This window comes from Mus caroli, chromosome 2 (genome assembly GCF_900094665.2).
Source record: "Mus caroli chromosome 2, CAROLI_EIJ_v1.1, whole genome shotgun sequence".
NCBI lineage: Eukaryota > Metazoa > Chordata > Mammalia > Rodentia > Muridae > Mus > Mus caroli.
The window spans coordinates 119,155,408-119,182,204 of record NC_034571.1 but is presented as its reverse complement, the minus strand read 5'-3'; the positions used below and the strand labels follow the sequence as shown (position 1 = coordinate 119,182,204).

General features: G+C 41.7%; 1 protein-coding gene across 2 annotated transcripts in view; it reads left to right on the top strand.

Annotated features, from left to right (window-relative positions):
* Atp8b4 (ATPase phospholipid transporting 8B4 (putative)) overlaps nucleotides 1–26,797 on the top strand; it is a 178,623-nt gene that overhangs the window by 3,104 nt on the left and 148,722 nt on the right. The window contains exons 1-3 of one of the 2 annotated variants that reach the window (XM_021156331.2): nucleotides 5,124–5,199; nucleotides 7,403–7,467; nucleotides 16,192–16,250. In XM_021156331.2, coding sequence (XP_021011990.1) covers nucleotides 7,437–7,467; nucleotides 16,192–16,250 — 90 coding nt within the window. In that variant the 5' untranslated portion in view covers nucleotides 5,124–5,199; nucleotides 7,403–7,436. Of the gene's footprint in view, nucleotides 1–5,123; nucleotides 5,200–7,402; nucleotides 7,468–16,191; nucleotides 16,251–26,797 lie in introns of those variants that run through there. The other variant, XM_021156332.2, reaches the window with a different exon arrangement.

The window sequence follows — 26,797 nt, the reverse complement described above, 5'->3', positions numbered from 1 at the left end:
ATAAACATTATATAAGAGAATAACTTACTGTTGAGGCATGATGATTAGACAGTTACTTACACATTTGGCTGTACTAGCCATCACTTCACACACACACACACACACACACACACACACACACACAGACAGACAGACAGACAGACAGATAGATAGATAGATAGATAGATAGATAGATAGATAGATAGATAGATATAGAGAGAGGAGAGCGAGAAGGATTCACTTCTATGTTTGTACACTGTGTGGCATCTATGTGCACCATGATTGCGGATAGCTGCCACTGAAACCGAATGTGATGGATACATCACCTATACCTTCTGCCCTCTCTCATAGTCAGCTGAACTCACGAAGGGCAGAAGCCTGGTTTTTCCCTTTCTCTCTTTCTGGTTTCATTTCCCATGGTTAAGATTCATTAGAATCTCCCTTGTTCAGAGTCTTAGAGGCTCCAAGGGCCTGCCCTTGAACTGGCAGATAAGGTAGACTACAGCTTGATGGCCAGGTCTCCATGTCCATGGGAAACAGGATTAATGAGAGTTTTGCTTCTCAGCTCTGGGAGCCTGGGGCCCGAGGGAAACGACGATTGAGAAAGAACAGGCATCCCCCTAGCCTTCCAACTTCAAGCCTTACTGCTTTGGGTCTCAAGGTTCACCCAAGCACACATCTGGGAAGCAACCAACCTAAGGAGCAATAGGAAGAGAACCTAAGGAGCAAGTAGTGGAGACTGAGAGATGTGTAAGAAGGGGAGGGGCAGGGGGGGGTTAAGGAGGGGAGGGTGAGCTAGAGAGGAGGAAGTGGGAGGGGCACTCATCTTTGGAGAGCCCTGCCTGTTAACACCGCAAAAGCTGGAGGAAGCCATTATGTGTTATAGAATCAGATTGAATCTTCGGAACCCAGGCTGCTCAAAGCAACATCTGTTTCTTTAGCTCACCTAGGTTGGTCAGTACCAAGGCTTAGAGAGATTCACCTTAGGTTCTATAGTCAGGAACTCTCTCTATACAGGATTAAACTTTCCCTCTATACAGGAGGGAAAGCAGGAGTTCCAGACATCAGAGGACAAGCTTCTAACCACCCCTGCTTCCAGGTCCTGAGCAGCTTGGCAGTCCTATGGCCAGAAGAGACCTTTTTGTCTTGTGGACTTTGGACAGCACTTTAATAGAACACCAGAAACAGATATATATTTCTGAGGCAGACAAACATGTCCATGACATGTATGACACATAGCAAGAATGACAGTTTATTAGCTTAAAAACGCATAAAACAACCATTGAGAGGGTCAGATGTTCACTTCGGCACGACGGTGTGTTCTTTCCCCGAGGGCTTCTGTGGGAAAGCAATTTATTACCAGCGGGTTGCTTGGTGAGTGGAGCAGGGGGAATTGTCTGTAATAACCTAATTGCTGAATAGACTCCAATCATTAGAGGGAATTTCCAGTTTAATCCTTAGCTTAAGGCACAGAGTCACCCATGCCCAGCTGTGACCACTTTCGTCCTGAGGAGAGATCTCCTTGCAGAATAGCTATATAGGTAAGGGTCCTTTTTCCACCCAGCTGCGTTCCTAGATGTCTTGGTTAGTTATTATTTCAGCTGTGAACTACTTATTTTCTCTGTATCAGTTGGCATCCTCCTTTGATTTTTTGTTTGTTTTTGCATTTATTTATTTATTTGTTTGTTTGTTTGTTTGTTTTTCTGAGACAGGGTTTCTCTGTGTAGCCTTGGCTGTCCTGGAACTCACTCTGTAGACCAGGCTGGCCTTGAACTCAGAAATCCACCTGCCTCTCTGCCTCCCAAGTACTGGGATTAAAGGCATGAGCCATCACTGCTCAGCTTATTTATTTATTTATGACAGTTATTTTTGTAAGTTTTTTTTTAGGTTTTCAAAACCTAAACTTGAAATGGAAAACCGAGGTGGGGGGGATGGTGAAGGGCTAGAGGCACAGCTTAGTGTAAAACAACCAACCAACCAACCAACCAACCAACCACGTGTGTCAAGGAAAGAAAATCCTTTTCGACATATAATTTTGTTTTTTTTTTTAAATGTACTTATTTAATTTTAAATGAATATATGCACACATATGTGTGTGTACATGTTAACTTCCTTCTGTATTTTCACACTCCCCTTTCATTCACCCATATATGAGTGTGTATGTTTGTATACCTATATTTACCTACTGATATCAGTCTTCTATGGTCTCTCTATCTCTTATTTATGTATTTGAATTATCTCTCTATATCAGTCTTCTATCTACCTATGTATGTCTATTAATCATCTATATATCATCTATTTATAGATCATCTCCTTATCTACTAATAGCTATTGGGGTATTTATTTGTATCAATCTCCTCTCTATCTGCCATCTATTTATCTATCATATTTATGCTATTAGAACTTTTACAGGAGGGAACCACTTTATTGATCATTTGTATGAGGTGAAGCCAAGGGTAAGATATGATTTATCCTATAGTAAAAGATATTTTACCATTTTATATGATTTGGGGTAGTTTTAAAAAGGGTATTTTGGAGAGTTGTTGAACATGCAAGACTGAAAATGCCCAGACCTCGTTCAATGGCTTGTTGGATAAAGCACTTGCTGTGTAACAGGGGCCATGAGTATGGAGGCTCAGAGCTTGCAGAGAGCCTGGTGTGGTAGCATGCATTGGTAATACCAGTGTTCCTATGGGAAGGCAGGAAGTGACGGCAGTAGATTCTCTGGAAGTGTGTAGGCTAGGTAGTCTGGTTTATGCAGTAGTGGATAAGAGATCCTGCGTCATTCAAGATGGAAGGCCAGCTCTAACATCAGAGGTTGCCTTCTGACATCCACATGTGCACCGTGGTACACTCTCACACTCATGTGCCTGAACACACACTCACTCACACACACACACACACACACACACACACACACACACACACACACACACATATTTTAAAAAGCATGAGGGTATTTCATCTCTCTTGATGGCCCGGTTCTCCTATATACTGCTATCTCCTATCTCCTAAACACCCTAACTCAGACGAGGAAGAGCATCTAAGGATGAGCACGTTTTGGTGAGGAATAGGAAGAGTATTATAGGAATTATTATATAGTATTGAAGGGAGTTCCATTTTCTTCAAATTTGACTGATGTCTGCTGCACTGGCTGCAGTCTTCCATAGACTATGCCTGCTTGGGCACTGTTCCAAGGGAAGGATTGGATTGGTAGAGTTGGGCTTAAAAGCAGATTCTTTTTGGCTTTGTTATAATGTTGTTTTAGAGATTAAAGCCTTCAAGTCAGAAACAACTGAGGAAAAAGTTTCTAGAAATCATTCGGTAGTTTAATTCACACAGCAAGGGTGATGTCACACTCTGAGTTATGGAGTAGAGAGTATTTCTATAAAAGTAAAAATGCTTAGAGTTGAAATGGATTTATTCACTATCTTCAAGATAAATGACTCGGAGACACTTTGGACGGAGACAGTGAGAAGCTGAGAGTGAAAGTAGAAGGCTGTCAGGGAATGAAGAAAGTATGTGAGGGATATGGTGTTCCTTTAAGCCTCATTTATGGGGAGTTTTGCAAGTGAGAAGAACTTTCGGGAAGATGTAAAATAAGAGAAGAGGAAAGCTGTTCACATGTATGCGGTCCACGTGCTCTGCAGTCCACAGATGCTTTTAGCTCCATCCTTAACACTGGTTATCAGTTAGCACCACTCTCTCAGCATCTAACGAACCAGTAAAATAAAACGTGTCAGATTAGTCCCCAGGGACAATTCTCATGTCTTAACAAGTTGGCTTAGACTCTTTGATTAGTCATTTTTCTCTGGCCAGATGGGGCACCAGGAGCACCAGATGTCATTTTCCTGATGCCATTCAATGTCTGCTCTGGCTCCTTTTGGTGCCTGTCTCATGAAACAAAGAAGTAATTATGAAAAGGTTGTATGTGGTGGAAATACCTGTAATCCTAGCAACCAGGAAGCTGAGGCAGGGGGATGGCTGTGAGTTTGAGGCTAGTCTAGGATATATAGCAAGTGACAGACCTTCAGATCCTGTATCAAAACAGACAGACAGACAAACAAACAAACAAATAAGGAAACCAGAAAAAAGACCTGTGGATGAGGACTGCTTTGCCTATGGTATTTTTTCAGAGGAAAGACTAACATAAAGAATTTTTTTTTGTATTCTATTAGAAACTGATTGCTTCTGGGGTAGAGATCGTCGTTGCCTTTAGCTGTGTACCCATCAGTGAGACCACCAGGCTGAAACAGATAGTTCCAAACCCATGGCTACACAAATGCTCCTGGCTAAAATCAGAGAGTCTCAAAACAAAAAGAGGCATGACTGTGGGATCCAGGAGGGGACCATGGTAGGAGTGAGCAGGAGATAGGGAAGGTGGGGTGACCAAGTGCACTACTTATGTGCTTATAATTGTCAAAGAAGAAATGTAACCGACAAGAACACTCCTGAGAATCTCCTTTTAGCTGGAGGGCCTGAGGTTCTCCTCTAAGTTCTGGCCACTCCTCCCTTCTTTCCCACGCTCTTCAACTTGCTATGACACCAAATGTGCGCTCATCCTGTTTGGTCCTAATCTGTTTTCAGGGTGTTTAGGAGATATCCATATATAAAGAGACAGGGGCTGGCAAGATAGATGAAATACTCCCAACCCCCGGGAGCCTCAAACGGATGATAGATCAAAGCCACTCTGGTGCTTGAGCCCTAGAAAGAATAATTGCTAAAAGAGGAGGGCCCTTCAGCATGGGTAGGTCCATGCTCCATTTCAGCATGTGTAGGTCCGTGCTCCATTTCTTAGGGAAATAGAAAGCTTCGTTCATTCATGTTCAATAAACACACAGAATAGCACTGTGAGCCAGGCATGTGTCAGATATCAGGAACAAAACCATGGGCCAGATGAGGAGGTTCCCATGCCACTGAAGCTTGGGAAGTAATGAGAAGGCCAATGTAATTAACAAATACAGTCTAGAGTGCCATTGACTCCGAGAGGAACAGTACCAGGTTTTGTGGAACACATAGGAAGTGGCTTGTGGAGGAAGTGCCATATGAGTTAATATGTGAGTTGAAGAGGGTGGGGCCGTGGTTACATGGCTATACTTATAAGGAAGATGACTCATGAAGGTCCCCAGATGGAAAAAAGCTAAGTTGAGCATTTCTGAAGTGCAGACACGAGGAGTGAACAGAAGATTGTGGGAAGTGAGGGAAGGAGGGAGAAACCAGGTAAGACCCATGAACAGAAACAAGATGGTAGAGGTCTTAGCTGATGTGTTAAACCTTTCTTTCCTAAGGGTAATGTGAGGACTTCTGGGTTTCTTAGCAGGGTCATGACCTGATGCCATTCCACTTTCATGAGGATGTCTGTAGTTTTGATGTGGACACTGGTCTATAACTTCCTATGTCCGGACCAAGACAGGCCTAAGAGCATAAGCACAGAGGAAGAATGGTGTATGGTCAGCTGTAAGGTCCTAGATGATACCCACTGTCTAGGCAGGGATGTGGGCAGAGAGGAGGCTTTGGAGAGATGGTCTGGGCAGCCTTGGAACTGATAGCATGGAAGGTGTACAGGAGGGAGCAGGGGGGTTTCTAATGCGTTATAATTACTCCTGCTTCTAGTAGCACATGGCAACAATGACCAATCTTTGTGCTTAGACTCATCAGTTTTATTAATCTGGGCACTAGGAAAACCTAGATTCCTACTCTCAGCACCTCTTTTTTTATCAGGCACCCCCCTCTCCCCGGGAGGTAACAGGGAGACAAATGGATGGTTTCTGGTGTTTTGGACACCAAGAGATTGGTATTAGAACCTCAGGTATTGATGCACTTCCCTTTAAACATCTTTTTTTGCAACTGCTAAGCCAAACGTACCATTCTTCCTCTTATTTGGTGTCTGTGCGGCTGACCACACAGTACTTCTTTCGGTACACTCCATATGTTCTGCATGTAACTTCTCTGGGCAGGAAGCAGATACATCTTTTCTGTTTCTAACCAACAGAATGCCGCCAATTCCATATGCCTGCTTGCTCTGCCACTTGTTTGCAATGCTTCATGTGCTCATTTCCACCGGTTGTGAATGTTGTGTGTAATCTGTTTGTGCATTGGCTCACTTTAGATCTTTGATAGGGTTTATCTCATAAAAAATTATGCCACACACAGGAAAAAAAAGATAATAATGGTTGGTACTATTTTAGTATGTTGGGTAGCAACTAAGAGAAGAACATACATACATACATATATATATATATATATATATATATATATATATATGTAGAAAATTAGAAAATTTTGGGTTGTCATGAGTTGCAGCCTGGTTAACAATTCCCTCCTATGTATAGCTCCCACAGCTAGGAGCAGTTATCAGCTCAGGCTGTGGGGAGGGATTATCTAGCACATTCCAGTGAAAGGCAGATGCTTGCATAGCCCTAAGATACTTGCATAGCCCAATTTCTAGTGTTTGGGATGAGTTAGAAAAGTTGATTAAAATTGTTTGCCAAATCCAGTGCACACATATGTGCTTACCAGGGGTTGCCATAAAGCCTTCTTCACTGAGAGGTTCAAAAATTTCACTATGATGTAACATAGTCTGCTAAGAAAAACTGACAATAGACAAGTTAGCAGGGATGAGAAAACACTATGAGTTGTTGGTGACCAGCCAGTAATAATTCTGGATTCCAGCATGAAACGCAAAGACAGATCCAGAGTCAACAATCCATTTTTGTGGGCTGTTTCAGTGAAGCAGAGGGTGCCATATAGCCATTTGATTAGACAGAAAGGCTCTGCGCCAACAAAAGATGATGTAGTAGAGGATGCCCACAAAACCTATCTGTCCAGATTCTTCTTGGCTCTCATTTGTGACATTTTCCCCCATTGTGGGTATGGAACTGAACGATTTAAGCAGTGGCATAGGGGGAATCTCAGGATCAAATCCAAATGTGTCAGAGAATTTCTTCATGAACAGTGCTATGCAGCACTATGGGTGGGGATGTTTAGGGAGAGCAATTTAGCTTTCATGGCTACATTTGAGGGAAAGGGGCTCTGGGTTCTCTGACCAGCCCTAGGGAGGAGGAATTCTCACTTCTGAGACCTCTTTGAGCTGCAGGAAAGAGGAAAAGAAGGAGGTCAGAGGCAAGTGTTGCTTCGAGGCCTTCACTTTGAAGTATGTTTTTTCTGAACCCCAATATATTTGTAATACAAACATGCATTTTTTAATGGCACAGAATTATTATCTGGTTTGATTTAAGCATTTAATGTAGACTTATTGTTCTTTATTATGTCAGCAACTTGTCATCTAAATTTGTGTAGAAAGACCATTGAGTAGGGTTAATATAAAGATACTGAGTATCTTTCAAATACTAATCTCTCTCTCTCTCTCTCTCTCTCTCTCTCTCTCTCTCTCTCTCTCTCTCTCTCTCTTTCTCCCTCATAGGCTGACACCCATGACGTGGTGAAAACTCAGGGTGATGATGTTCTGCAATAAGAAGAAGCTACTTGGTAAGACTCGAATTCTTTAGATGACACAAAACAATAGGAACTGTAATCTTATTTTATAATGGACGTTTGATTCATTCAGAAAACACACACACTGATTGTAAGTTAAAAAAAGCTTCCACAATTGAGTATACCCGTGTACCTCTTGAGGGATTAGGAAACAAAATTCAGAAGTTTCTAACCTCTCACTAAGTTCCTTTGTGTGTTGCTGTGGTTGCTCTCTGGGAATCCCCAGCCACCTTCTGATCTCTGTCAATTTTCTTGACTGTGGCTGCTTCCAACAAGACCTGGTGTTGCAAGCCTTTGTTATGTTAAGACCGTGGTCCAAAATCCAAGTCTAATTCTATCAATATTTGAAACAATTTCTGTGTACACATGAATGTAGACATGGAAAAAATGGGCAAAACTTTATACATTAAAGTGAGGATGTGGGGGGAGAAAGAGAGGGTGACAGGGAGATTCGTGCTTCATTGGGAGGGCAAGCACATCTAGAGTACTGTACTTGATGAGGGAGGCCTGTACCTGCTCTTTCTCTGTTCTTGTACCTGGGTGGATCCACCAATAGTTTCTTAGTCACCTTTGTAGAATAGCATTCACCATCCCCACCCTCCCAACTGCCAAGCCTTTGTCACTGGTGAGGCAGGCCCATGCTTCAAATCTGACCTCACTGCATCATTTCCCTCTAGCTTTGCTTCCTTATGTGTAAAGCGAGGCTGGGAATGGCACGTATTTAATAGCATTGTTTTGAGGACTCCTGAAATAATGTCTGTGAAATACCCTGATTGTATCGAGATTTTAGCAAGTGCTCAAATCAGCTCTTGTTATTATTGTTATAGCAAACATTAAGTCTCCAGTCATGAATCATGTATAGAAAACAACATAACAGGGGCTAAAGATTTTATTTGTAATTTATAGTATCTAGTCCAGGTATACCAGAAGGATAAATTTGCTGTGAAGCTATAGCAGCCATCGAGGAAATAAAACTTCCAGTAAATTGAATTTTTTGACTCTTTGGGCTGGATGGACGCATTTACATTGGCTTATCAAAGAGAAAACAAACCCCAACACTTTAGCACCTGTTTGAATCACCTTACTTGCTTTTCAAACTCTTTTGTGAGGACACACACACACACACACACACACACACACAATTGTGGGAAGATTTCTTTTTCTGGCTTTAATTCTCTTTACTTATCTATTTAAACACCAGTTGATCCCAGAAACCACCAGTCACTGCTGCAAACCAACAGGAGTGCTCTGCTTGGGGCACATCTCTCAGTTGTATCAGGCTGTGTCCCGGAGTCAAATCAGAAACTCTGGAGGTTGGGCTCACTGATTTAAAGCTCTCCCGCTCACCATCCTTCTCTGTGTTTAGATTAGGTTTCCAACCAACAAGATTTTGTTGAAAGAAAATAATTAAGGAAGGAAAAGGCTTAAGTGATTGATTTAGTTTGAGGGAATATTCTGAAAGTACCTCCCTAGAACTCCCCAAACCTAACAATCTCACCGCTTACATAGATAGATACTTCATGATTGGAGACATTCTTTGGTGTTTGGATGCACTCCAAACTAACTTAAGAATCTCAGCCTATGTTGTCAAGGTTTTACACAGGGTCCCCAGGTTCTCCGTGGTATGTCATTATTTAACGACCGGGGGAATACAACTAAGTGTCTGAACAATGTCTTCAAAATCACATTGGCCAAAGGAAGAATGCACTGTAGGTAACTGACAGACTGTTGTGTTTATTCCATCTGTGTGCACTCAAGGGTCCTAGAAGGATCTCCCACTTCTCCATCTTATGATTGGTCTGAACGGAGCTCCTGCTGCCCTTAGAGCCTAACGCTGAGTGGCTAAGATCTGCTTACGGACAAACTGGTTAAAAAGAGAGGTCTAAGTGTCTTGCTTCCTTTTGCTGGCTGGAAGTGAGAGAGAGGGAGTCTGTAAACAAGCCCAGATTAGGAAGATAGTAATCATGGCCTTCAAGGACTGGCAGCAGATCATGATCGATCATTAGCCAATTTTCACTGGAAATGTTTAAAGAATTACTTCAAGGCCGTCTTGGGCGACAGTGATAGCAGCATTTGGATGACTCCCTTTTACCTGTTTTGTTTTTATTTATTAAATAAAAGGACTTCTTGTATGCATTTTTTTCGTGAGAATTTCATACATGCATATAAAGGACTTTTGAGATAATTTTCTGTTTAAAGGTGCACCCCACACTTCCTACTTTAATGATCACCACACAAAGGCAACGCTTTGCTGAGAAGTCGTAGTTAAGGAAAGGCTCCGAGCTAAAGTGGGCTTGCAGCAGCTGCAGGCCCAGCCCTTGCCTCAGCGCCTTGGCTCACCTCTTCCCACCTGAGGGCTTTTTTGTCTTTTTTTTTCCCCCTAATCTGACTCTCGTTTTATGGGTCCTAAAATCTTATGTACATGAAATAGCATCTTAATTGTAGTTAAGCAGTCCCAGCAAATAGTGTTCTAGAGGTCCCTCCCCCAGTCTGTATTGTGCCTTAAGTGATTGACCCTGTGTCTGGATGCTTTGAAGTGTGTCTTCCCACTTCTACTTCCAAGCATAGCCAAAAGTATTTTCTTTTTGAAACTGGATTTTTTTGAGTGGATTTAATAAATTATTAGCCCCATCAGATAATTACTTTTTGGGGTTAGGGTGGGATTGGGAACTATACGCTAGCTATCCCTTGTCGGGGTTGAATGTACCATAATTTTCACTCATTTCTAGGGCCACTTCTGATCCTTATCTGGTCACTGTGGAGAGTGAAAAATGCACAGGGTAAGAGATAAGGGCTCTTCCAGCACTGCATTGCTCATCTATTTGTTTGAGGAAAACATCACATATTATTAGCTTTTGCAACTTTGGGGGAGTGAAGATTATTTCATTTTATTCTACTTTATTTTTGTTGTTGTTCTTTGTTTTAAACATATATATATGTATGTATGTGTATATATAATATATATGTATATAATTTTTACATATGTACACATGCCACTGTGCATGTGAGAAGGCCGCAAGATATGTATATATACATATATGTATATCTTTATATGTGTGTGTGTGTGTGTGTGTATGTGTGCATGTATGTTTGCATATGCTTGGTGCCTGTGGAGATCAGAAGAGAGCATTAGATCTCTTGGAACTGGAGTTACACATGGCTCTGTGTAGCAATATTACTGCTGGGAATTAAACCCAGGTCCTCTGCAAGAACAGCAAGTGCTCCTAACCACTAGTTATCTTTCCTGCACCAGAGAGTGAAGACTATTTCTGTCATCTACATGGAGTAGGACTTTGAAAGCATTCCCCATTTTTATATTCTGCAGTGGGTTCAGAACCAAGTCTAAGAGAATTCGTCCTCTTCTGTGGTACCTTCTGGAATCACTAAGATACTTCTGTCACCTGCCTCTGTTACTTTTCTCAATGGCCACAAAACATACAAACCTAGTTATCAGCTTGACGTGTGTCATGTGGGTCTTACATTCAGCCAGCAGCATGGCAGAGTAGCTCACTAGCTGTTTTCTAGGATGGCCAATTCCAAGTGCAGGTCACGTAGCATTCAGCACAAGTGAAGTTGAGCAAAAACAACTGGGATGATTGTTTGAAGAACACCCAGCTCACTTATTCATCTGAATACCCCAAGTACATTCCTTGATTTAGTTGGAGGAGCAGAAAATGAGGGCAAACGTCCTTCTGGGTTGTTTGGGATGTTATCTTATGAGCTGTTATGAAACATATCTAAAAGCTTCACCCGCATGTTATTTATGTCAAACAATCAGTTCTTTATAAGGCGTTCTTAGAAATTAATGTCTGAGTCATGAACTACTATTTTGATTTTCACAAGAAGTGTGTTTTTTGGTGGTTGTTATTAGCAGACTGTAAATAAAAATCAATCGTGGGGCTGGTGAGATGTCTCAGTGGGAAACGTGCTTGCAGCACAGGCCTGGTGACCTGAGCTTGGTCCCTGGTACCACATAAACCTATGAACAGAGATCTGTCTGCACAAAGTTGTCCTGTGGCCGTCTCACATGCACTGTGGCATGTGTACACAGACACGTGCACATACACACACCATATGCAATAATAAATAAAGCTGAAAAGACCACAGACAATTTGACTGTAGAGCTGGGGGCTCACCTTGAGTAGGCACATGGGTCATGGCTTTGATTGGCCACCGACTTTGCTTCTGTACCTTCTATACACCACATTGCTATTGAATTTTAAGCTGTTATTATTATTATTATTATTATTTGCTAACCTTCTTAAGTGATTGACTTGGAGATGATCTCTTATGGCGATCAGCAAGCCTATTTTTCTGAGTTCTGATTGGAATCTGGTGGGCCTTTTACTATGAGGACTAACATCTTACTCTGGGCCAGAAAAAGTCCCTCATGATATGGCTGTTTTGGCTGGAATCCTGTAGAGATGGGACACACTCAGGTCTCAAGAGGACAGCATTGGAAAGATGAAAGTGAAAACTAGTTAAGAACAGATCGGGGAGAGTCAGTCAGTTGGGAGGCAATGCAGTACGTGTAGTGCAGTGGAGTTGAGTCCAACTGTAAGCGCTTGCAGTTCAGTGCAAGTCAGCAGAAGCAACTGAAGCCAAAGAATAAGATGGGACCAGGAGATTGCAACAAATGACAGTTAGTTTGAGGTCAAGCAGTAAAATTCAGTGAAAAGCTGAGAGAAGCCAGATCGAATCTGTCTGCTTGGAGAAGAGTTGGAGTCAGAATAGTTGAGTGAACCAGCGAGCTAGAGTTCAGGAAGAAAGAACGAGCTTATTCAGCAGTAAGCCTCTGGGATAACAATTACATTAGGACAATAAAAGTTGATTTTTCATGTTGAAAAAAAAAAAGCCCTGCGTGTTTGATCCTTTCCTTTTCTTTACTCGTTATACTCCCTTCTTGGTTTTCTTTTTTTATAATTTCCTTCACCTTACAGTTTGGATATATATTTAAATCAAGTTTTTTCAATTTTATTGGTTCTAGTTCATTCACTAAATGTATATTCCAGGGGGCTGGAGAGATGGGTCAACACTTGCTGTTCTTGTAGAGGACCTGGATTTGATCCCTTGCTCCCACATGGTGGTTCACAACTGTAACTCCAATTCTAGAGGATCTGATGCCATCTTCTGACCTCTGTAAGCTTCTATGTGAGAATGGTACACATAAAGTCACATCAGCCACACACACACACACACTCACACACACACTCACACACACACTCACACACACACTCACACACACATTCACACACGCACACACACACACTCACACATACCACACACACACACACACACACACACACACACACACACACACACACACACACACACTCCAGTTCCAGAGCACCCGATGGATGCCCTGTTCCAGCCTTTGCAGGCTTCTGCATGCAGATGGTACACATAAACTCACACTAGTACACACACATACATATAAAAGAGTCAAGATTTTTCTCCGGGTACTTTATCTTCTTTTCTTTCTTTCTCTTTTTTTTTTTCATTGTTCATACTGTCCATTGTATGCTTCTGTTTCATTGATATCATGCATTCCTACATATATTTAAGACACTCAGTAGAATTAAAAAGAAAGTTTAACCTATTCTCTCACCTGTCCCAGTATCTTCTCTTCCCCTTGGAACATGCCTTTGAAGTGATAATACAATTTATCATTCAAACCTAGATCCTTTCGCTAGTGCTGAAGTTGTACCTGGGACCTTATGCATACTGGGTGAGCTCTCTACTGTTGGGTTAGAGTCCAGCTCCAAGCAGAAATACTTTTGAGAACAAAAACAAACATGCAAACCTGTTGCATGCAAAACGGCATTGTCACCCTGTTTATAGCACACTCCCAACCCTTGTATCTCTGTCAGGATCTGAGTTTGCCCTTGGCCTCCGTGGGAGGAAAGCTCTTCTAATGTGACTGGCTAGAGTTGCTTCTATTTTTTTCTCTTACTGACTCCTTTCACTTTCTAGTTTATTATCTAAGCTTTCTTCAAAATTAATGGCCTTCTCCCAACAATATTTTTCCTCTTCCACACACATTTTCTGTAACTTCACTGGGACAAGAGAAAGCATCTGCTTGCTATCTTAAATTCTTTAAGTCTTTTATTAACACATGCTGACCTACTCCCTTTGGAGCCAGAAAAATTTGGTGATTCATTAAAAATTTGGTGTGGGGTGCTTCTGTAAATCCTATATCCCCTGGTGACCAAACTTTTTTTTTTTTTATCACTGAAACCATACCTGGAAACAGGAAACATTCGGGTTTAAATCATTGCATGTCAGAGAAGACACTCCCAGCGGGAATTCTTATAGGGTATTTGTTTCTAGCTTCCTCTTCCAGGATAGGACTGCCCTGTTGTATTCCATAGCAACATATAGAAGAAAGCTAATTTTTGCAAAGATAATTGAGGCCTAGTGTAGCCGAGCTAAAGGCAGAGACCTGTAAAGGTTTAGTCAAAGCCAGAATGTTTTAGAGTTTTATGAAAAGATACCAAAATCTTCTGCCAGAATCAATTCATGAAAACTTAGTTGGTAAAGACAATAATCACCAAAAAATTATAGATGCAATGATTAAGACTCAAGCCCAAGGACTTAGAAGCAAATGGAGGGCTTCCTGAATCTAATCAGGTCTTATGGTGTGTGGGCAACATCTGATTGTTTAGGGAGAGCTGGTGGGAATCTATTAGAATACAACTATAGAAGACATATATGGCTCAGCCAGTGAAGGTGCTTGCCACACAGACCTGGTGGCCTGAGTTTGACTCCTGGACCCATGTAGAGGTAGGAGGCAAGAGTACACAGAACTTTCCTCTGACCTCCATACTCAGGCTGTGGCAATGCAGATGTCTCCCCATACCATACGGTCACATGCAGAATATTAACCAGATTGAAAACATTTTAGAATGTGGTTATCTATAATTCTAGGTGGATAACTCCTTGGTTTGTAGGGTTAAGGTTGTGGTGTTGGAATAAGTACAGTTTGGCGCTCTTGGATGTGGACCACACAAGTGTGGACTCTGAAGATGACAGTTCTCTGGTTGTGTATCATCTAAGCCAGGGCCAATTAAAATTTAAATGAGTATGTACAATTTTTGACTTGGAGCTGAAGCCTCTAAGTCTCCTGTAGTGTGTTGATGGCCATTTGGAAAGAGCCCTTTGTACACCTTCACAATACTACTACTTTTTTTTGGAAAGAAGTGTTTTCTTTTTTCCTTTATCTCTTCCTCTCCCCCTCTTTTTTTTGTGTGTTAAGGTAGTGTTGCACAAATGAATCACTTCAATATTTTAAGCCTCACTCTCCAAGTACTACTTTGGCTTTTGCCTTTTTTTGTTTGTTGTGGGACAATCAAGAAAACGAAATGGTCAGGCCTTTAGAGTGAAGTTTCTCTTAGATGATTGGTTGCTTGTAAGGCTGCTTCCCAGTGACAAGAAGGCACACTCAGGGGTTGTGAACTGATCCCATCAGTCCAGCCTTGCTCTTATCAGCAGCTAGAAGATGCAGGCTGGACTGCAGGAACAACTACACAGACTTGACTTTCCAGGCAAGAAGAGAAACATACAGGTGGATGTTAGATGAACAGTGCACCCCACAAGTGACTTAGTCATATCTATATGATTTTATTTGGCTGTGCTGTATTTTGTGGTTTTGTGTGTGTGTGTGTGTGTGTTGAAAGTAATTTTCAAGGTATGTTGGCTTTTAGTGACTCTTTCTCTTCTAGAAATGACATGGCTCCTTAAGAGAAAGGGTTATAGACTTTGATTTTTTAAAACCTTCTTTTAATAAACCAGAAACTTCAAAGGGTCTTTGTGGAGCTGAATTGATGTACACTAGAGAAATAAAATGTTTTGTTTTATGGATTTCATTAAAGAGGTAATGCAAAATATTGTAGCTTCTCATTTTGAGATAAAAAATGTATGTGTGCATTCTTAGGTGTTTATATGTGTGGTATGTGTGCATTCTTTTGTGTATGTGTGTGCAAGCACATGCATTCATGTATATGTGCATTCTTGTGTGTTTGTATAGTATGTTTGTATTCTTTTGTGTGTGTGCAAGCATGTGCACTCATGTGTGTCTGTATGTGTGTGTGTGTCCATTCTTGTGTGTAAATGCAAGCACACAATGCCACAGTACCCATGTAGTGGTCAAAGGACACTTTTGTTTTCACCCTGTTTGAGGCAGGCTTGCTGTGATTTTCCTCTGCATACACCAGGCTAGCCAGGCTGAGAGCTTCCATGGATTCCCTTTTCCCTGCCTCCATCTCCCTGCAGGGGTTTTGAGATTGTAGAGACCTATGTGATGCGTCTAGCTTTCAGATGGGTTTGGGTCATTCAGTCCTCCTGATTTGTTTTCCAAGACAGAATTTCTCTGTATAGCTCTGGCTGTCCTGGAACTCACTTTGTAGACCAGGCTGGCCTTGAACTCAGAATTCCACCTGCCTTTGTCTCCCAAGTGCTGGGATTAAAGGTGTGCGCCACCACGCCCGGCTCCCTCCTGACTTTAAAAGTCCTTTAACCCAGGGAAACATTTCCCCAGACCCATTTAGAACTTTCTAACTGGTTTGCAACATTCAGGTTGAACAGAAATCTATGCCCTTCAATTCAAAAGAGAAGCACTCGACAGAAACCAAAGTGACTCCATTGACGTCACTTTTACAAGTTATTCCTGTTTCTGTGGGTTTAACATTGAAACTCATACCTTATTTTTCTTTCTTTTAGAAGTGGAGCGGGTGGTGAAAGCCAATGACCGTGACTACAATGAGAAGTTCCAGTATGCGGTGAGTACACAGCACAACATGTTGGGGACAGCCTTGCTCAAGGCCAGCAGTGGGATTCCTGCCTTCAGAGAGCCTCACAGCAATGAAAAGCTTTCCTTGTTGGCCCACCTTACAGGTGCTGGCTGTACTGTGTGCTTGCACACGTATTTCTCCTCTGCTCTAACAGCTCGGTGTGCAGGGCAAGGTGATAAAATACATTCTTTCTCAAGAACTTATGCTTAGCTCATTTTGATGTCCACTTAGGTAGTAGAATGTGCTGGAAAAGCCTGAGCAGAGGCTATGAAAGCATTGGTTGATGAGAAAGTGAGAGTCATGGCTGAGGATCGATGGGATGAGTTTGAGGATTTTCTTGAAGCAATTTTTGGGAAATGTGGAAAACATATGCAGGATGAGATTCCTAAGTGCTGAATGACTGAATTTATGAAGCAGATAGTGAGAACCATTAGTTCAAGTGTTCACATAGGCGTTGCCTGAGGAGGGAGGGTTTTGGTCAAGGAACACTAGTATTTCATTTCTATTGGCAGATCATTGGCAGAGTATTTAAATGCACCAACACTGCAGTTTGGTGCTGTGGCACACTTAGCAGAGGTTCCCAACAGCTCTTCTTTTATCCTGTGTGGTAGTCATATAGATCCGTCATCTAAATTTGACTCTCTGTGTAGGTTTCCACACATAGAATCTGGGACTTGTTTCTATGACTGCTTTCTTTCTGTGAAAGAATGTACTGAGGCTCTGACTTTATTCATCAATTTTGTAAGTGGAATCAAAGCAGCTTTGCCCTTGGGGGAAGGATCCCTCTTTCAAGATGATGGCTATGCTTCTTAGAAAGGAAGGGCAGGGTGACCTCAGGTGATGAATGTCACTCTGTGCAGTGACATATGGACACCAGCAGACTTAACCCTGTACCCTCACATCCCTGCTTTAGGTAATCCTGTATCTGTAGAGGATGGCTCCTTAAAGCCTTGACCATAAGATCCCAGTCTGTCTGTCTATCTATCTGTCTGTCTGTCTGTGTAGGTCAGAGGATAACTTGTGAGAACTTGCTCTCTCTTTCCACCTTGTGGGTGTCTGGGTAGAACTCAGGTTGTTAGGCCTTGTGGCAGGTACCTTTATCCACTGAACTACCCAGCCAGGCCATAGGTATATATTTTTAGATTTTTGGAAAAATCTGTTTGTATCTTTTTGTGGGGATAACTATGTATTTAAATACCTACCTACATTCAATTATTTCAATGTATAACAAGTACTTTTACTCCATGAGTATAAGCAAAATCTTATTTTAAAGATTACACAGCCTTCTTCTCTGGTATTTTTTCTGTAACCTATGAGGTATTTCAATCATAATTATATGGAAGATAACGTGACCCTCTTGAGCCTACCACCCAGGCAGAGTAAGCATTTAACAATTTGTCATACATGTTTGAGGTCTGTCCTTTAAAACCAATAGTATATTAATGATGTAGAAATGATATGAACAAAGCTACAAATGTGTGGCTATGTTTTTTGTTGGTTTCCTGCTAGCACCAAGGTGTTATAACGGTAACCTGGGGCCTGAGCAGAGTCTACATGACTGCCCTGTTTTGGACTGAATATGTATCAAGAAGAAGCAAAATCCATTAAGCTCTCAGAGCTAAGGACAACAGAAGCTTAGAGTGAGAAACTACCAGTGTGGGTTATAGAGATTCATCTCTAGTGGGCAGTGGACAAGCTCAGAGGGGCCTGAGGTGTCTGGCCTTTACTGGCCTCTCCAGCAGAATGTGAGCTGTAGCTCTCTCAGTCTCATTAGGGCTAATTAAAGGCAATGACCTCATAGAGCTACTGTGAGGACTAAGGCATGAAAGGACACAGTGACTGTGTGTTCATCTCTGTACATGTAGGATTTGAACCTATGACTTTTTACTAACTGGAATACCCTTTTAGTTAGGCAACTCCCTTAGGTGTTTGCCCAGTCTTACCCAGCTTTAATGGAAGTGGATTTGGAGGATCCCAGGAAAAATGAACATATTTATTGGAGTGATATTCCCACCAAAACACTGAGAAGAAAACAGAGTAAACTCAATCCTCTTATGGGAAAGATGAAAGGAGAAATTAGAGTTCTCAAGTGTGGTGGAAAGAGCACTTGGGGCTAAGACGGGAACTAGTGTGAACCTTTTCTCCCAGGACTAGCTTGTGAGCTGATTGGTTCCTCTGAGAATCATGTATTTCATCTACAAATTGTGAGAAATTTTCTGTTAGGGTTGCTTACTTAAGGATTAAATTAGGTCACTTCAACAAAATATTCGATGATAGTAACAATCAATTCTATTACAGTGGTTCTCAACCTTCCCAATGCTGGGACCCTTTAATATGGTTCCTCATGCTGTGGTGACACCCAGTTCTGAAATTATTTTCATTGCTACTTCATAACTATAATTTTGCTACTGTTATGAATTGTTAATATCTGCATTTTCTGATGGTTTTAGGCGACCACCATCAAAGAGTCGTTCAACCCCCAAAGGGGTCTTGACCCACAGGGTGAGGGCTGCTGATCTATCAGATGCTTCTTGTGTGCCAGCCTTAGTTATAGATTTTTCTCTTAAACCTAACGGAGCTGTGGGTGGGTTCCACAGTGAGTTTGGGAGTTCTTGTCGGGCAGTGATGCTATCACAGTGGTGCTAAGAAAACACGGAGAAACTCATTAGGCCTGTGAAGCACTCACAGTAGATATCATGTTCCATGATGTAAGACCGTGAGATGCCTTAAGTCTCATGACAAACCGTGAACACGATGCAGTTGTGGAGAAGGGAAGGTGTCACATGACAAGAGCTCAGTGGCTGTGGGAGTGGAGTTTCCTCCTTAGATGAACCAATTTGAAAGAATGCCAACCCAGTGAGGTACTTGCCAGCTTCCTGTTCTGTGCAAGGCGTCGGCAAAGGCAGGACGTTTTCCCATCAGCCTCCCTGTGGATCGTGATAGACAACCAGTGGATAGTGAAGGCAAGGATGGTAGCCATGACTGCTTAACACTCACGGTGCTTCCCAACTAAAGGCTGTGGACCTGCGCATATTACTAAACTACCATACTCACACATGTGATCTCCTGACAGCAAGTACTTTCATCATCTTGTTTTATGTGAGAAGACATCAAGGTACGGAATAGTCCATGTCAGTGACCTTCTCAAATGTATATAGATCAAATCTGTTGGTCCTGCTGTGAGGCAGTTAGCATATATTTCAGTCTTCCAGAGCATCCACTCAGATGAAGGAAATGGAGCAGTGTCTAATAACCCATCGCAACCAAGCAATTTGATGGTGGGAAGGCTGAGACTGCATATGGCTGGTTTCCACAGTCTATGATTTTATTTATGATTACTATGTCTTTCTTTTGAAAAGTTCTAGAAAACAAACAAACAAACAAACAAACAGAAAAACAAGTGTAATAAAACAAAACAAAAATCAACCTCTCTCTCCAACCAAACATGCCCATTCTTCATCTCCTCCTTTCCTTTCATAGACACCGTGGAAACTGGTGATTTGTTTTTATTGTATTTTATTAAAAAGTAAGGTTAACTATTTAATTTTTATTTCAATTCAGGCTCTGATAATGTTAATGTTGGCAAGTTAAAAACTTGTTTTTGGAAGGTGCTGGGAATTGAAGTTGGGACTGGGCTTATGCTAGGCAGTACTCTACTACTGAGCTATGGCCCCAAGTGACCTTATTTTTGTACTCTAAAGATGAAGAAAGGTAGAGAACTATAGATTTTTCAAAACAAGTCCATACAATGTGCCTATGTTTCTCTGAGACCAATTAGCTCAGGAATAAAATGTCTTGTGAATAGATAGATGATTTATTGTACTTTTAAAATAGAGATAAAAATAAATTCTAAGTTCAGTTTTCCTAGAGTGCCTGCTCTCTACCTAGCAACATGGGCATTTGCTGCTTTACTTTACAAAGAAGATCTGAGACAGTGTCCAAACTGAACACAAAGCTCAAAGGGATTAGGAATATGTGCGGATATGGGTGCTGGCTTCTTAAGTGACTGCAAAACACATGTGCAAGGGAACTGTTGGCTTACACTAGCAGTGTGTTCTAGGCCAGTGGGATTATCCAAAAAGGGAGTACAGAGTCTGCTTCCCAACTTCAAGGAGCGCATACATCTACACAGAAAGAGAAGACCAGCACACCAGAATAAGCCAATAGTGTGAATGGCGAGGAGATGCTAAATTTTAATTGTGTTATGTGGTCTATTACATCAGGGAGAGGAGAACGCAATGTTAGCAAATATTTTGGAGAAGTTTTGATAGAGTAAATGGGAAATGATCTCAGTCTCATGTGCTTATTTGGACTGTCAGTGTTGGGAAGGACAACACTGAGCAAGGGTCAAGTGTGCCATGTGAAGTCACTGCAGTCCAGGCAGGCAAGATGAAGCTGCTTGAAGAAGAGTGTCACGCTGGGCATGTGATGTACGCCCATTGTTCTAGACCTCTAGGGCTGAGGTAGAATTTCTGCAAAGGCAAGGCAGGCCCTGTAGTTTGTATATGGGTGACAGACTCCTAGTAGCTGGGGAGCCACCAAATAAAATAGAGTTATTCTTGGCCTACAGATTAAATAAACTGCAGCTTAGTACTGAGCAGAACCCTGGTGTGGCAAGAGTTGTAGATTTAGAACTTTGTTGTACTTAGGAGATGTGCGATATTGAAAGAAAAGGGGAAGTTGTGGTGATGGCTGGCTGTGCAGTGAGGAGCAGACACTTGGGGCTAATGAGACAGAAGGAAGGAGGGAGCCTGCGGAGGGGAGGGGAGCAATGACTGAGGAGAACAAAGAAGAGTAAGGTGGAAGTTTAGGGAAGAGAGCAGCTCAGGAAATGGGTGGCTAATTGGTTCTAAAGGTGGGTCCCAAGGGGATTGAAAACTATGGGGAAACCCTGTTGATCACAACCAGCTGGAAGACCTTAAGAAAGCGATTTTAATTTTCCTCCTCTTTGACAATCCATCAGGCTATATGTGGCATGCAAAGTATTATTTCCAAATTATGGTGCCTTACTTTCAAACTCATCACTGACCTTAGGATATATTCTATATTACCCAGCCATAGACTGTCATTGTCTAGCAGTGTCCTCTACATCTTAGGAATGTAGGAAACTTTGTATGACTATGTATTGGTCAGACTTTAAACATGGAGGTGCAACTTTACAGGATTAGATGCGCAGATTACTATAAACTTGGCATGTTAAATGCCAACAAATGTTAACAACATTGCAATGAACATAAAATCATACAAACCTTATATACACAGGAAGTATCACAGGCTCGATTCCCGGCATGATAAGATTGGAGAGATTCTGATGGTCAACATAACGAACCTAGTGTGTAGTTGCTGTACTAAACACAAACTTGGTTGCATTGGTAAAGATCTTGAAGGCATACATGCAACGGTCACATTCTTCCAACTATCTAGCATATCTCTCAAAGAACACACAATAACACAGAAAAATCATTCTTCAACCCTCCTAATGCTGTGACCCTTTAATACAACTCCTCATATTATGGTGACCTCCAACCACAAAATTATTTTTGTTGCTTCTTCATAACTGCAATTTTGCTACTGTTATGAATCATAATGCAAATATCTGTGTTTTCAGACGGTCTTAGGTGACCACTGTGAAAGGGTTGACCTCCTAAAGGGGTCTCTACCTTCAGGTCAAGAACTACTGACATAGAGGTTCATGGTCTAATTGAACTTTGTGACCTGGTCCAAGACTTGCTGATAGAACCTGACCAGTGCAGTTAAGTCACACCTGTAGGGAATGCTACTCTTATGATTAGCAACTACATTTGGGTTCTACTTGCTCAAGACTGCCTCAGCAGCCACTGCAATGTGTCCCGTATAAAGAAGATATCTGGTTCCTCCCATGGATAGTCATTGGGAAGTTGTACCCAGGGACTGTATTGAATTGTGATAATGCAGCAGGATGATGTTGTGTGGGTTGGGAGACTTCCTGCCGTGTTAGCCATGAATCACCCCTTTTGTAAAGTAATGTTTTTGACTTTAAGTTACTTCACTTTGTACATCCAAGTGTCAATGTAGAAGGGTTCCTGTCATTGCTGTGACTGGATAAATAAATACCCGAAGGAAACAACCTAAGAGAAGAAAGCTTTCTTTTGGGCCATAGTTTTAGAAATCTTAAAATATTTTCTGTGAGATAATATACAGTTGGAATTAGAAGAATTAAGATAGGTGATCCTTGATGGTAGGATTTCAGAGTCCTGTTAGAGGTTGGCTGCTTCCGGATGGATTTCAGTTAAGACTTAACAACTGAAAAGATGCAAGAGGAAGAAAGGCAACTGCCCCAGTGAAGAGAACCACAAATTCAGTTTTCTTTGTAGTCACTGCCCTTATGAAACAGGGCAAAACCATCATGTGAAACAAGTGGGGCAACTTAGCAACAATTTTGAAGCTAACGGGAAAACCACTCTCTCCAACCGTCACCAAGTGGTTTTTCATCATGTTTTGCAGTTTTATCAGCTCAAACAATATGGTTCTATGATCAGATTGCTAAAATCACAGTAACTGTCGTATCTTATATTTTGTAGGTTGAAGATCAATCAAAATATTCATGCAAAAATCCGGTATCTAATTCCGTATCTAATCAGTGACTAATTAGGAAACCAATGCTTAGATTTTGTTGTATTGTTCATATAACTATGTTTCCTCTTTGTAAATATTTATCATAAAATAGTTTGAAATATGTTTAAATAGTGGAATGGTTAAACCAAGTGCATTCACATATACCTTGTTTATTACACATACTGGTTTGTGGAGAGAACCACTGAAAATATACTTCTAAAAAGTTGTCATTGTTGTTTTTGTTTTTTGCGACAAGATCTTACTCTGTAGCTCAGATTGTCCTGGAACTCACTATGCAGACTAGGTTGGTCTGAAATTCACAACAATCCTCTTGTCTTAGCTTTCTAGTACTGAACATATAGTTATGAGTCAGTCTCCCCCCTGCCCCCGAATAATCCATTTTTCATAGACAAAATAAGCTATTTAGGAATTAAAGTTCAGTTTTAATACTTCACAGATGAGCTGGTTTGGAACTATTTGAGTGTTTATGTGTCTTTGTGTGACATTACTGTTAATGACATAGTAGTTGAGAGGGTAAGTGTGGAGCACTCCCCAAAATATTCTGGCTTGATGAGTGGGATGTTCTTTGAGGAATCAAGCTCAGTGTAGCAAATGTGTAGATTGGTGATTTAAATCTGTAGCTGCTAACCCTAGGAAAGGTGTCTCCAGTGCTCTGGTTTCACATCCCTTCCTGGTTGTGAACTTAGGAGTCCAGCTGTAGCTGGTCAGGTGCCATGGAGATATGTAGGAGAGGTGACATCAATTCATATCAATTGTCAGAAAGTACAGGGGCAGAGGATTGTTTTGAAGACGTGTTTTCGTTTTTGGTTATGTGCATTTGTGTGTGGGCATGTTCACATGGGTGCAAGTGCCTGCAGAGGCCAGACAGAGTGATTGGATCCCTCTGGCCGGAGTGAGAGGAACTGTGAGCTGCTCTGCCAGGTCCTGGGAACAGAGCTCAGATCCTCTGCGAGAACAGCATACCATCAGAACGGCTGAGCCATCTCCCCAGACCCAGAAGATTGTTTTCTATAAGTGACAGGAAAAGCCTGACAGGCCTCTCCAGTGCTGCCAACTTAGCTCATGTTCACTGAAGCTTAGTGGGCAGTTATTTTTTAAACCTTTCCCAGCTAGCTAGCCTACAGAATTCTAATTCTAACTCTAGAATTTATGATTTATAGAAGTGTGTTTATAACCTTCTAGAGGAAGGGGAGTCACTAACCCTAAACCTTTTTCAGTCTTTGGATAATGCGTCTAATTGATGTGTAGTCACTCCAGGAGCTATCTTGATTTATAAGGATGTTTTCACACAAGTATATAACACACATTGACTGTGTTTCCTGCCAGGTTTCCTACCTTTCCCTCTCCCCATGTTAGCCTCTTTCCTTCCCTGATAGGGTCACTTCTACTTTCATGACATAAAAATAATTTTGTATGTCTATATAAAATGTAGGAATCACAAATGATAGAAAATATACAATATTTGTCTGAATCTTAATTCATGAAATGTGATAATCTCCAGATGTATCCATTTTTCCTGGAAGCAACATACGTTCTTCTGAGACGAGGTCTCACTAGAGAGCCTTGGCTGGCCTAGAACTCACTATTTATATCTGGCTGGTCTAGAATTCAGTATGTAGACCAGGCTACCCCGGAGTTCACTATGTAGGCTAGGCTGGTCTTGAGCTTTCAGCAGTCCTGTCTCTGATGACAGGTGTATGCCATCATGCCCAGCAGGAGAATTTCATTACTCTCTGTCAATCGAGGCAAATAGATATTCCTTTGCTTTATTCTCCTCTCTTCTTGGTACTTTCAGATTTCCATTCTGCCTTTCGTTTGGAAGCCAAAGCAGAACAAATATTTCTCCTAGGTCGCATGACAACCCTCTGACACCTGAGAGTGAAAGCCCAAACCCGAGTCCCAGAATAGTCACCTGGAATTCCATCTTTTTTGAAGAGCTTCTGTCTTTTTTCCCTGTGACTGCTTGTGGTCGAATGTTCCAGAGTCAAGCACAGTATTCTAGACACCGTTTGACTAGTTTCCCTGTGACTGCTTGTGGTCGAATGTTCCAGAGTCAAGCACAGTACTCTAGACACCGTTTGACTAGTTTGATGTGGAAGAGGAAGCGTTACTGCAGTGGATTTTGTAATGAGGAGGAGAGAGTGGCAGTCTTTTGGAGATAGTTGACAGTGACCTCCCACTTCTACTAATAGTGACAGGGATTGACACTCTGTCATTAAGTCCCTTTTACTCTTGTGTCCTGTGCAGATTTACTGAGCACAACTTCCGGGTCTACATCAATATCTACACTATGGACCAGTTGAATCAGCAACTCTGTGGATGGGGTCTAGGCACTTTTAAAAGTGCCAGGATTCTAATGACCAATCAGGGTTAGTGATCACTGGTCTAGGCCTGGGGAGATGGACTAGTGGATAAAGTCCCTACCACACACACAGAGCACTAGAGTTCAGATCCTTAGCACTCAAAAAAAAAAAAAAATGCAGGCACACCTGGTGGCTGGCCGGTAGTTCCAGGGCTTGGGAGTTAGAGATGGAGTATCCATGGAACATGCTGCTAGCTAGAATAGCTAGATCGGTGATCTCTGGGTTCAAGTAAGAGACCTTGCCTCAATATATAAGTTGGGGAGCAATGAGGAAAGACACCCAATGTTGATCTCTAGCCTCCACATCATAGACACACTTGCATGCATGTTTGTTCACACACAGGCACCTATACACACATGGACATATATATATATGATGTATACCACACACATATGCATAAACAGGAATCCCTGATCTAAGTGAGGATTAACACTATTTTTAGACATATATGCTTCCCTTTTCAGCACTAGAGAGCTCCTTACAGATCGTTCTTGGCCCACGAATAATTTCATCTTGTTTACTTACAAATTTTAATTTCTATAATTTACTGACTTTGTTTACGTCCTGACATTTGTATAATTATATTGTACTAGCATTGTATTTTTTTGTCATACCAGAAAATGTTTTTTAGAAAATAAACATTTACTGAAGTTGGCCTGGGTGCATAGGTTTATAATCCCAGGAGGGTGAGACTGAGGATTGGTTAAGAGTTAAAAGCTCAGAGGCAGACTGCTTGCATGGGCCACCATCCAGAATGAGAAAACCTCTAATAAAAGGCAGAGCTGAGCCCAGAGACCTCCGTGTTTCACCTCCTCACTCCCTACAAGGCACTGTCTAATTTGCAGGGCCACTGGTGATCCTTACTGGGAGTGACACAGAGTACATGCTTCTACTGTGTTCACACAGTGCCTCCAGCATTGATTCTAGGTCTATTATTTATTAATTTTACATGTAATGAGTATTTTGTCTGCATTTATATCTGTGCATCACATGTGCCAGTGCCTGAGGAGGCCAGAGGTGTCAGAACTACTGAAGCTGTTGTTAGAGCAGGTTGTGAGCCTCCATGTGGGTGCTGGGAATCAAACCCAGATCCTCGGCAAGAGCAAGTGCCCTTATCCACTGTGCCATCTCTCCAGCCCCTCCAGCATTGATTGTAAACACAGCAGCAACCTCAATGGATTCTTCCTTGTGTGTGTGTGTGTGTATGAAATTTGCTTTCTAACTCTTACCACAGTTACAGTAAGTTGGGCAAAAGACAGAGAAGGCGAGCAAATACACCAGAGGAGATGAAGGAGGGAAGATGAGATGAGAAAGGTTTGGCCACTGTAGCCAGTATCCCATTTGCTCAGTCATTTAGGAGGCACTGGGCTGGATCTCGTTGCTCTGATCCTGAAGTGGATTTGTGCACTGGTTGTTATTCATAGTGGGCTCCTGGTGATACTTGGCTGGATGACTAGATTTCTCTTCTCTTCTCTTCTCTTCTCTTCTCTTCTCTTCTCTTCTCTTCTCTTCTCTTCTCTTCTCTTCTCTTCTCTTCTCTTCTCTTCTCTTCTCTTC